This window comes from Lagenorhynchus albirostris, chromosome 11 (assembly GCF_949774975.1).
Source record: "Lagenorhynchus albirostris chromosome 11, mLagAlb1.1, whole genome shotgun sequence".
In the NCBI taxonomy this organism is placed as follows: Eukaryota; Metazoa; Chordata; class Mammalia; order Artiodactyla; family Delphinidae; genus Lagenorhynchus; species Lagenorhynchus albirostris.
Genome location: NC_083105.1, coordinates 24,548,993 through 24,561,735, shown reverse-complemented (window position 1 = coordinate 24,561,735; position 12,743 = coordinate 24,548,993). Strand labels below are relative to the sequence as shown.

Below are 12,743 nucleotides of genomic sequence, written 5' to 3'. Positions count from 1 at the left end.
CTCTATGTACAACATAGAGTAAAACAGTTTGGTGGTTCTTCAATAACTTACATAGAATTACCATGTGATTCAGTAATTTCATTCCTAGATATGGACCCCCCCCAAACTGAAATCAGACGTTCAAACAAAACTTGTACTTGTATTTAACAGTAACACTTAACAATGGCCAAAGGGTGGAAACAGCACAAATGTCCATCAACATATGAATGGATAAACAAAATGTGGTGTATTCATAAAATGGAGCATTAGTCATAAAAAGGAACAAAGTATTGATACACACAGCAATGTGGATGAACCTCCAAAATATTATGTTAAGTTAAGCCAGACATAAAAGGTCATATACTGTATGGTTCCATTTTTATGAAATATCCAGAACAGACATATACACAGAGACAGGAAGCATATTTGTGTTTGCCAAGGACTGGGGTAGTGAAATTAGGAAATTAAAATTTAAACAGATCAAATAGTTTACTCAGCCTCACCTGGCTGGTATATGGTGAGGTCTGAGTGAACCAAGCAGTCTTACTCCAGAATGTACACTTTTAACCTCCGTGTGGTTATTCTGCCTCCCTGAATTGGTTAAGGTGGGATTTCTCTTACATATTGGTAATTGTAAAAGCAAATAATGGAAATCTAGTTATCCTATTTCAAAAAAAAAAGTAAAGAAAAAAAGGAAAAGAAAAAAACCCACATGATTATACATTTGTATGAGGATTTTTTAAGTTTTGGAAAGATATTCTTTAAACTGCTAACACTGATTACTTCAGGATTGAGTAAAAAAGGAGGATGTTATTAATTTTTTTCACCTCTTTATTATCCGAAGTTATAGAAAGCACTGGAATACTTTGATCATTTTTTTAATCCAATAAAATGAAGAATAAGAAATGAAAACCAGTCTCTACTTTTAAGTTCGTTATGTTTTCTTGAGAATAAAAGTTTCATTTAACAAGCAGACAAGACATTAAAAAAACTTGTCCTCTAGTTTCTTACCAGGATTCAGGGCCCCAAGGATCTAATTCATTGTGACCATTCTCCGTGATGTTTCTCATACATCTTCAAAAGTATCTAAGTCTGCGTGAAGTGCATCCCCAGTAAACATTTATTTCCTTTTCTTCATATTTGTTCTCTCCTTCTTGCCCTTATCCCATTCAAATAACCAGTGCTATGACCCCCAAAGTGGTCTTTATTTTCCATCTTTCAGGCTGCTCAGATGACTTAGGCTGCACTAGTCCTCAGCATGGTAACTAGGTGTTTCTTTCAGAAAGAGTGAGCTCCAAACACAATTTTTGCTTCCCCATGTCAGGATTTTAGCTCAAAATGAGGGAGGGAGATTTGTCTACTGAGCAATGTGTTATGGAGGAAAGTGGTTCATTAGTAACTGGGCCAAAATTCCTACACTTACAATCATATACAATGATTATATAAACACGAATGGTCCATATTTATACGAGTGTCTGCTGTTTTGTAGGCTCATTTTTATACATTTACAGATATGAATCTGTAGGCTGTTTTTATAGACTCATAGATATGAATATTCATAGGATAGAAAATGATATATGTGACATTTCAGCAGGGTAGAGATGTGAAATTTGTGTCTTAGGCAAGAGTTAAAAATCTTTCACATAAAATTATTACATGGAATTGGTATTTGAGAACATTACTTCAGTCAACAGTTCGGAACAATGCATTTCATGAACACTTTTATGCTTTTTCTCAGGTCCCATTTGATATCTCGCTGCCATCTATATTCAGTCTTGAGAGACTTTTTGATCTTGCTAGTGGTTGTATCGTATCAGAAGGAAGCCTTTTCAACTGGATGGTGTCGATTATTCCCTGAACATCCTTTATGTGTTAACCTTATAAAAGATTTAATTGTTACTGCTTTTCTTGTTTGAAATAAATTTTTGGAACTATCCTCTTATAATAAGCAAAATAAAATTGTTTTCTTTCATAAGCTAAATTTCCTTAAAAAAACATTGTTTTGAGTAATGTTTTAAATGGTATTTGAATTAAATGACAATGCTGTTGCTTATTAAAACTATCTTACAGAGCTACTCATAGAAAATATGTTTGCGCACAGTACAACTATTCCCACTTTTCTATAATGTTTAGGTCTTTAGATGCATCCATACAGCAAGACTGAATTAAATCAGTGGTTCTTGACTAGGGGCAGTTTTGCCCCTCAGGTGACATTTGGCAGTGTCCGAAGATATTTTTGATTATTATAACTGCGAAGGCAGTACAACTGGCATCTAGTGGGTAGAAGCCAGGGATGTTGCGAAGTATCCTGCCACGTCCAGAAGAGCCCCCCACAGCCACAAATTATCTGGCTCAAAATATCTGTGCCAAGGTTGAAAAATTCTGGATAAGCTTCGAGTCAACTCGAAGTGTTCAGTCAACTTTGGAATTTGTCTGTGTGGCTTAGGAAGAAATCTACAGTGAATTAGACCTTTCATATTTTGCACTTCTGAGGGATAGCATTGCATAAAGTTTTAGAACATGGGCTATGGAACTATGTAGACCTGAATTTGAATAGTAACTTCACCACTTGCTAGTTCTGCTACTTTGAGAAAGTAACAAATTCTTTAAGCCTTCCTTTCCTTACCTGTAGAATGGGAACATTAATAGAATTGCTGTGAGGATTAAATTAAGTGATACGATTAAAAGGTACTTAGTACCTGAAGTAGTAGTAATCATCTTGCTAGGAGTTGTCATTTCCCTGCCAAACTGGAAGAAGATCATGCATTTCTGATCCACTTTGTTTAGCATCCTACATGTTGGCTCATGAATGGATATTCACGGTAAAATGAAAAAAATAAGGAAACATAAATATGTTTTTTATAAAGTTAAATGTGTTTAATGAACTGCTCTTTATTCTAAGATTATGGATTTTCTCCTTCCTATTTGGGTTAAAATGGCCTTTCTTTTTTCTAATTTTTATTGAAATACAGTTGATTTACAGTGTTGTGTTAGTTTTCAGTTATATATATATATATATATATATATTCTTTTTTTACATTCTCTTGTATTATAGGTTATTACAAGATATTGAATAGAGTTCCCTATGCTGTACGAGTTAAGTCCTTGTTGGTTATCTGTTTTATATAGTAATGTGTATATGTCAGTCCCCAAATCCTAACTTATCCCCTCCTCACTTTCCCCTTTAGTAACCATAAGTTTGTTTTCTATGTCTGTGAGTCTATTTGTGTTTTGTAAATAAGTTCATTTGTATAATTTTTTAGATTCCACATATAAGTGATATCATATGATATTTGTCTTTGTCTGCCTTACTTCACTTAGTATGATAATTGCTAGATCCATCCATGTTGCTGCAAGTGGCATTATTTAACTTTTTTATGGCTGAGTAATATTCCATTGTGTGTGTGTGTGTGTGTGTGTGTGTGTGTGTGTGTGTGTGTGTATACCACATCTTCTTTATTCATCTGTCGATGGACACTTAGGTTGCTTCCCTGTCTTGGCTATTGTACAATAACTAGTGCTGCTATGAATATTGGGGTGCTTGTATCTTTTTGAATTATGTTTTTCTCCTGATATATGCCCAGGAGTGGGATTGCAGGATCATATGGTTGCTCTATTTTAGTTTTTTAAGGAACCTCCATACTGTTCTCTATAGTGGCTGTACCAATTTACATTCCCACCAGCAGTGTAGAGGGTTCCTTTTTCTCCACATCCTCTCCAGCATGTATTATTTGGAGACATTTTTTTGTTGGCCATTCTGATTGGTGTGAGGTGATAACTTAATGTTGTTTTGATTTGCATTTCCAATAATTAGTGATGTGGAGCATCTTTTCATGTGCCTTTTGGCCATCTGTGTATCTTCTTTGGAGAAATGTCTTTTTAGATGTTCTGCCCATTTTTCAATTGGGTTATTTGTTTTTCTGATATTGAACTGTATGAGCTCTTTGTATATTTTGGAGATTGATTCCTTGTCAGTTGTATCATTTGCAAATATTTTCTCCCATTCTGGATGTTGTCTTTTTGTTTTGTTTATGGTTTTCTTTGCTGTGCAAAAGCTTTTAAGTTTCACTAGGCCCCATTTGTTTATTTTTGTTTTTATTTCCATTACTCTAGGAGACAGATCCAAAAAGATATTACTGCAATTTATGTCAAAGAGTGTTCTGCTTATGTTTTCCTCTAGTAGTTTTATAGTATCTGGTTTTACATTTAGGTCTTTAATCCATTTTGAGTTTATTTTTGTGTATGATTTTAGAGAATGTTCTAATTTCATTCTTTTACATGTTGCTCTCCAGTTTTCCCAGCACCACTTACTGAAGAAACTTCTTTCCTCCATTGTATATTCTTGCCTCCTATGTCATAGATTAGGTGACCATAGGTCCTTGGGTTTATCTCTGGGCTTTCTATCCTGTTCCAGTGATCTATATTTCTGTTTTTGTGCCAGTACCATACTGTTTTGATGGCTGTAGCTTTGTAGTATAGTCTGAAGTCAGGGAGCCTGATTCAACCAGCTCTGTTTTTCTTTCTCAAGATGGCTTTGGCTATTTGGAGTCTTTTATGTTTCCATACAAATTTAAAAACTCTTTGTTCTAGTTCTGTGAAAAATGAAAATGGCCTTTCTTTTATGGAGTAGTGATAATAGGAGCTGGTAACCCATATTTTAAAATGTACTTACTTTACAATAAAAGAAAAAAGTAGCAACCTAGCAACCTTATATTGGTCCCTGTTTTGGTTTTTGTTTTGTTTTTGTCTTTTTTGTTTGTTTTGTTTTTTCATTTACACATCCATGAAGTCCAAAGTCTGGGAATAACCAAGCTAGAATTGTCAAGAATACTACATAAAAGAAATGAGTCTTGAGCAAGACTTTTAATGATAAGAAGGGTAATAATGGTTGAAAATTTGCTGGTAGGGAAGATGCCGTTGGAGAACAGAGGCATAAAAGTGAAAATGAATATAGTGTATGTGCAAAGGACTCTCCTGCTACCAATCTGGACAGTCATGATGGAAATAAGATAAACTCTAAGGGTGGAATTGGAGTGAAGACTTTGGCCTTGATTCAGTATATGATAGGGTAGCATTACTGGTGATTAAGGAGAAGAGTGACACATTCCTGGTGCTAGTGGACATTTGATAAGTGTTGATTGAGTGAAAGAGAATGAATGAATGAATGAAATGAATGATAGCCTGGCTTTCAGGGAAGATGAGCATGCAGTATACAATGGAAAGGAAAGAAACAAAGGCAAGAAGACCAGCAGGAAACCATGTTGTAGTGAAAAAGAAAGGAACAAAATATTTACCACTGAATTCAGAAAGAAAATTTGCCTGATGGCTATACCCTCAAACAAAATAAAATTTGGGTCAGCCAGAAAAGCCATTCAGAAAGTGATGGTGCTAATGTGGTGAAGGTTTCCAAATGCTTTGGCCCGGGACTGGGCTTTATAAATTTCTCTGCTGGGATCGAGAAAGCTTTCAAGGGTTTTGTGTTTCTCCCAAGGGAAGTTTAATTTATTATGCAAAGGTTAGCTACCAGCGGCAAAAGGAACAACAGGAGGCACTATACATTTAACGTAAGTGTGGAAATACAGCCTGACTAATAACCAAGGCCCTTCACTTCAACCTAATATTCATTTACTGAGAATGTATATGCATGTCTTTCATTATTCATTTCTGTTAAGTTTTTACTAATTGGATGCTTTTTGTTTTTCTTTATTTAAAAATTAATGAACACAAATACATGTAGTATTTTATAGAACTTTAGAATGATGCCTGGCACCTAATAAAGGTCTATAATATTTGTTGAATGAATAATAGGATGGGTGGATGTACATATGTAAGTATGTTTTGTATGTATATATGTACATACATGACCCAGACAAGGTGACAGTATAGGGCTCTAAAAGGAGAGGAAGCAAAGGTATCACCACCACCACTGCCATCACTATCACTATCGTTTTTTTGCTTGTTTTATTTTTTTATTGAAGTATAGTGAATTTATAATGTTTCAGGTATACAGCAAAGTAATTCAGTTATACATATACATATATATATTTATATACACATATGTATATACATATATGTATATATGTATACATATAAAAGAATATCTTTTTCAGATTCTTTTCCATTACATGTTATTACAAGATATTGAATTTAGTTCCCTTTGCTATAGTAGATCCTTATTGTTTATCTATTTTATATATAGTAGTGTGTATCTGTTAATCCAAAATTCCTAATTTATTCCCCCTCTTCCCTTTTGGTAACCATAAGTTTGTTTTCTATGTCTGTGAGTCTATTTCTGTTTTGTAAATAAGTTCATTTGTATAATTTTTTTAGAGTCTGCATATAAGCAATATTGTATGATATTTGTCTTTCTCTGTCTGACTTACTTCACTTAGTATGATAATCTTTAGGTCCATCCATGTCACTGCAAATGGCATTATTTCAATCTTCTTATGGCTGAGTAATATTCCATTGTGTATAATATCACATCTTTATCCATTCATCTGTCGATGGACATTTGGGTTGCTTGCATGTCTTGGCTATTGTAAATAGTGCTGCTATGAACATTGGGGTGCATGTATCTTTTCAAATTAGGTATTTCTCCAGATACATGCCCAGGAGTGGGATTGCTTGATCATATGGTAACTCTAGTTCTAGTTTTTAAGGGAGTTCCTTAAAAAAACTATCACTGCATTTGTTGTCTATCGTTTCTGGAGCATTTACCATACAAGGCACTGTATAAGTAAATACTTCATATGCATTGTCTCCTTCTGGACTCACAAGAATTAGGAGTGTGATGCACATAGGATGACTGGCTCTGTTTTACAGATGAGGAAACAAAGGCATCAAGCAGTTCAGCAACTTGTCCAATGATCATATTCAGAGGTAGAGCCAGGATCTAAATCCCAGCTCTTTCTGACTGGAGAATTTGAGCTCTTTGTTGCTAACCTGGCTTCCCCAGCCCTTGTACCTACTCTACTGCTTTGGGAAATTTGAAAATCAAGGGAGAGGAAGACATAGCTGAACCTCAAGCTAAAACTGGAATACCTAGTGGGGAACACCCTAGAAAGAGATTGTTAAAAATCACTTGCAGACTGAATGGATAACCCAAGAAAGCATGGGGTGTCCCCAGTGTTATCCATGCCAATACATTGTTTTCCTTTGGGGAAGACAGGTCCCTTCCAACTATTGCAGATAATATTTCAGCATATTTTTACTTTCTTCCCACATTTAGTAACTTACAGATGCTGTCATTCTTAGGTTTTGTTTTGACTGAGAGAAACACTGTCTAAAACTGCACCAGACCCTGCAGTCACGGTTTCCCCATTTTAAGCCATCATTCCAGAAATCCCCCATCTCTTCTAAAGTAGGGACAACAGTCACTGGTTAGCGCTGAAACTTTCTGTGCAAGGCAGTGAGAAAACGGTGATGAACTGGGCTGAAGTACAAACAAAAAGAAAATTCAACGTCTACCAGGATGAAAGATGTATTTGTTTCCGGAAATGTCTTTCAGGCTTTCTTTAAAGACCAAATTACACAATTTGCAGCTGCTTTTTTTTCCCCCATGCAACGTACAGTATCTGCAGATGTTTTATAGCAGACACCTGCAATGTTTTCTATTTGTCTTAATTATAACAGAGAATGACAGGAGACAAAGTAAAATGGGAAGAAGAGAAGGAGAAAGAGGGGGAGGGAAGCAGGGAGCGAGAGAAGAGGAGCCGGTGCTAGCATCTAAGTGATGGGTAATAAAACCCCAGTGCTCCCCATATCTTTCCCCATATCAATCTCCAAGAGATTGCTTAAGAAATTGACCACCTGCCAGCTATTCAGAGGCTTAAATGCAGTAGTCTCGGTTCAGTACACGTGTAGGCACTTTCCATATTCCCCAGCCTGGTTGACTTGTTCTCCTTCACTGAATTGCAGGGGTGAAAAAATGGTACATTTTTGGAGAGTACTAGAAACTTGGCTTCTGCCTCTGGTCTGCATTGCCCTTCTTTCCCCTTCTGGACAGCATTATACAGATCCCTCCATCACAGCTCAAATGACAGAGCATAGGCTCCCAGAACTCCTGGAGTACTTCCTGGTGCACTGATAATTTGGCTTTTAACAATGCCCAAGGGCACATAGTTCTGTATTGTTACATTTCACAGCAAGGTCTTATAACCTTAGCACAAGGGTGTCATAAGTGTGTGAGCCCGCCCTACAGTCCTTTGGCTTTCATTTGTCTTGAGACAGGTACATCATTTTTTGTTGATGTATCTTTTAATCTACAAGGTGTCCACAAGCCTGGAAACGTAGGTGAAATATACATAATGTCATCATGAACATCTTCAATCTGTAGAAAAATAAAATATTATTTTAAACTTTATCTTTGTGTGCATAGGATTGGACAAGCCACTAACTGGGAGTTAGGGAAGAAAATAGTGGATCCAGAAGCCTACTGTTTAACCACCCTTTTTCAGTTTCTTATATTTGAAATGCTTGTGATATATCCCCGAAAGAAGCACCCACCTATATGCCCAAGGAAACTTATGCAAAAATGTTCACTGAGGCATAGATTACAATAGCGCGCACACACACACACAAAACCCTACTGACTATCCCTCAGGTGGATAATGGATAAATAAATAATTGTGTAACATACAGTAGAATATTATATAAAACATATAAATGAATAATAGACTACCACAGAGCAGTTGTAAATGAATTACAGAGATATACATCAATCTGGATATGCTTCAAAAGTAGGTTGAGCAAAAGAAAAAAATGAAGTGATATAGAAGGATACATATAGGGAGATACTATTTAAAGTTTTGAAAACAGGAAAAATGATATATAATATTTATAGATGTATAAATATATACTAAACTTATTTTTAAAGGCAGGTTAATTAATGGTCAATACCAAATTCAAGTTTGTGGTCACCTCTTGGATGAAGGAAGGAAATGAGGTCAAGTAAGAATGCCCAAGAGGTTTCATTTGTAAAATTTCCTTTCTTAAGCTGTTTGTTATATTGGTTTCTACTTTTTTGTATACATGAAATATTTCATAAATTAAAAAGAAACACATCGTTTACCTTCCTCATCTTGTTGGCGGCAAGCTTAGTATGGTTACTGGCTCACCTATCAGTAAATAACTATTAAATGTGAGTAATGATCCTGGTCTCATTATACAACTGTAACTGTGTCATTCATATCTGGTTCCATTATTTGGGGTTTTAATGACAACTAAAAACAATTTTAAAACTAATGTCAAGCTATATAGGTGCCCAATTTTAGAAAATTCTGTCTATGAATATATTAATTTTTAATATAAGATAGTAGAGCCTCAGTAAATGTTTAATTAAATTGAGGTGGATTCCCAGTGCAATTCCTGTCTTTTGTGAGTTCCCTAGTCATACTTTAAATTATTTGATTTTCCAAAATTAGATATTTGCCAAACTTTTCACATGATTTTTTGGTTATGCAAAATGAGTTCACTTGTAAAGTCTAGCTGCTGTCCATAATTTCAATGTTTTTAAAAATATATTAAGGAAGAAGTTTCTCTTTGCTAAAGATCACTTCCTATTTTTACTTTACACTTCAGTAAAGCTTTATGAGTTGCAACTTTGACACTAAAATTTCCATGGCAACAGATTTTTTTTTGTCATAAACACAGGTATGATTGAGAAGAAGGCTTTAGTGACAGCAGTTTTCTTCATAATTAAATTCATTACTTAAAATGCTGGGTTAAGAAGCGTAGAAATTTTGTTACAACAAGGACATTTTCAGCTGGAGCTTTGGAGGCGACACAAAATTAATTGCTATAAAATTGCCTTTGGTTGTGTTTGATATTTAAGATAACATTTATACATTTTTTATTTAATAGCTTAGAATGGAGCATATCTAAAACCATATTCTGCTCAAGTACAAATCGCCCTGAACCCTCCCTTTAAATGGTCAACAATGTGAAAACTCAGTAGATTTCTAAATAGTGCCACAACTTTCCTAAGTTAATTCCCCTCCAACAGATTCACAGGAATTTCTTGACCTGATTTCTTGTCATTATAAAAGCAATTCAGAACTGATGTAGAGGATTTGCAAAATACTGTAAGGTACAAAGTAGAAAATAGAAGTTACTCAGAAATCTGCTACTGTGAAGCAACCAATGTTAACATTTAAATGTATCCTCGGGGCCTTCCCTGGTGGTTCAGTGATTAAGAATTCGCCTGCCAATGCAGGGGACACAGGTTCAAGCCCCTGTCCAGGAAGATCCCACATACCCTGGAGCAACTAAGCCCGTGTGCCTCAACTACTGAGTCTGTGCTCTAGAGCCCATAAGCAACAGCGACTGAAGGCCGCTCACCTAGAGCCTGTGCTCCGCAATAAGAGAAGCCACTGCAATGAGAGGCCCACGCCACTGCAACTAAGAGTAGCCCCTGATCTCTGCAACTAGAGAAAAACCCGCGCACAGCAATGCAGACCCAACGCAGCCAAAAATAAATAAATTTATTAAAAATAAATAAATAAATGTATTCCCTATAGCACATCTGTTTTCCCTAATAGCCAGAAAAAAACCATCTTCAGACTGAAAAGTACTGAGATTTGCGGCAACTATCCATATTCCCTAAAGGTGTAGCACAGATGGGCCTTTTCAGAGTCTATTGGCTGGGAAAATGCCTGAGTTGGGAATATTTAGGCCTGGTGGTTGGAGTGCAATGCAGTTAGAAAAACCAGGATGTAAGTGGATCCAAAGCAATTGTCCAGAGTTCTCTGTCCGAGTAATAAAGTGTATGGTAATGATCCATAGGGAAGGAAAAAAACCAGATCTTTGTTTTGCCCTTTGGAGGCTGGTCATTTGATCTCTCTTTCAGAGATGCATTAGTATTTCCCTGACAAACGGCTCACTTATTCATATATACACTTGTTCATTTGATAGATTTTATTCTGTGTCTTTGCTTCCCAGCAGACATGTCCTTTCTCACTCTTTATTTTAAAAATATTTATCAGGTGCCCACTATATGCCAGAGACTGTGCACTTGATGGGCTCCACTTAGGCAGTCCCTACTTTCAAAAACTCACATCTAATGACTCCAGCTCTTCTTTTCAGGTTCAGCTGGGCTCTCTCCTACCATGAACCTGTCTCTTCAGCTTCCCCCTGGTGTTTCCCTGTAAACGCATGTGTGCTCTGTCACACCCACTCTATCCCATACATGCTTATTTACATGTCTGTCCCCCTCCTTGAGATCCGGGAGCAAAGTAGGTGGATTTCAAGGAAACAAATTTATTTTTCCATTGTTTATGAAAGTTTCTTGTTAAATTTTGATTTGCATGTTTTTGACTACAACTGAGATTGAACTTTTTTTTTCGCATTTGTTATCTTCCCATTGCATTTTTTTGTTTTCATACTTCTTCAGAACCTTTCCTCAATTTTTTACTTGTATGCTCACCTATTTTCCTCTTGTTGATTTCCAAGATTCCTCATGATCAAGGCTATTCATGCTTTTTATATGTTTTGTGAGTTTTTGTCAGGTTTTCACTTGCCTCTCAATTTTCATTTACTGTTTGGTAGTTCTTATTTTTAAAGCTGTGTTAGTCAAATCGAGAGCATTTAGTTGGTTTTATTCAGACTTGCCCGAAAAAGGATTTAAGGTAGCTTACAAATATGCATTCGCTAAAACCAGATAAGAAAAATGAGGCCAATAGAACAAATAAAAGTAGGAAAGTAAGATGGAGCCAGGAATTGCGTTAATTTCTTGAAAAAAGATGCTGTTACAAGCTTTAGTCTTACTAGGGGTCAGCCACATAGTTGTGTGCGTTCCTGCAACATGTTTTGGCAAGTAAATATGATGCATTACAAGATCAACTTTGTAATGAGGGAAACACAGACCATGGACTTAGGAGAAGTGCTGCTGTTCCTGGTACTAATTCCAGAAAACTGTTTTTCCTGAGGTTCCTCATGAGGATATGCTCTAAATAAACTGTGCCTTCACTAGCAGCCTACAGTAAAATACAACACATTTCAAAGACCATTGCAAGAACTGTAGGCTATTCTTTCAAGGGTTTTTCATTTATTTTATTTTCACAAAACAATATCCATTTCTGATGAATTGGTTTATAGCAATTTGGAAGGCATGTATTGTAGCAAGGGAGCGATGTCAAGGAAAGGGGTATTTTTATTGATCTTTAGAACAGTTTTGTTTTTGTCTGAGGAAAAATACTTCAGTGTGTGTGGTTTTTTTTTTTTCTTAGAGCAGTTTCTCTGGTTAAAAATATTTTTCACATATATTTGGGGTGGTGTGGAAAAACACACCCAAACGGCCATTCTTCAAAACTTCAAAGGCTGATGCTCTGAACTGCTTGAAGTAAATTGGCTTATGAATCTTGACACTGCATTCAGAACGAACACAAGATGCAACTAGCACTGCAGCAATCAGGCAACCACAAATATATAGTTCTGCTTGAGGTGCTGTAAGTCAAATTCTAAAGGAGAGAAAAAAGAACTGATTTTGCAAGAGATGGGTAGGCATGCAAATACTCTTATTATGTGTACCTTTTCTGGATTTCTGATTGAGGGAGAATAATTTTTCGAACATAAAAGTTAATTTTTTTCTGATAGAGGGTTACAATTTTTATAGAATAGTGGATTCACAGGTTTAAAAGAACCATAAAGGTTATTCAGTTGAATTGTCTAAGCTGAATTCCCTCTGGACTGTCCCCATCAAGGAACAACCAGCCCCCACTTAAGTAGCATCATAGCTTAGTGGTTAAGAGAGCCATCAGTCCATG

The 12,743-nt window shown here is 36.0% G+C and overlaps 1 protein-coding gene across 2 annotated transcripts in view; it reads left to right on the top strand.

The window, feature by feature from the left end:
• Positions 1–1,948, top strand: part of CFAP54 (cilia and flagella associated protein 54) — a 301,163-nt gene extending 299,215 nt beyond the window's left edge. For both annotated transcript variants that reach the window (XM_060164794.1, XM_060164793.1), the window contains one exon: positions 1,718–1,948. In XM_060164794.1, coding sequence (XP_060020777.1) covers positions 1,718–1,837 — 120 coding nt within the window. In that variant the 3' untranslated portion in view covers positions 1,838–1,948. The remainder of the gene's footprint in view (positions 1–1,717) is intronic.
• The last annotated feature ends 10,795 nt before the right edge of the window (positions 1,949–12,743 follow it).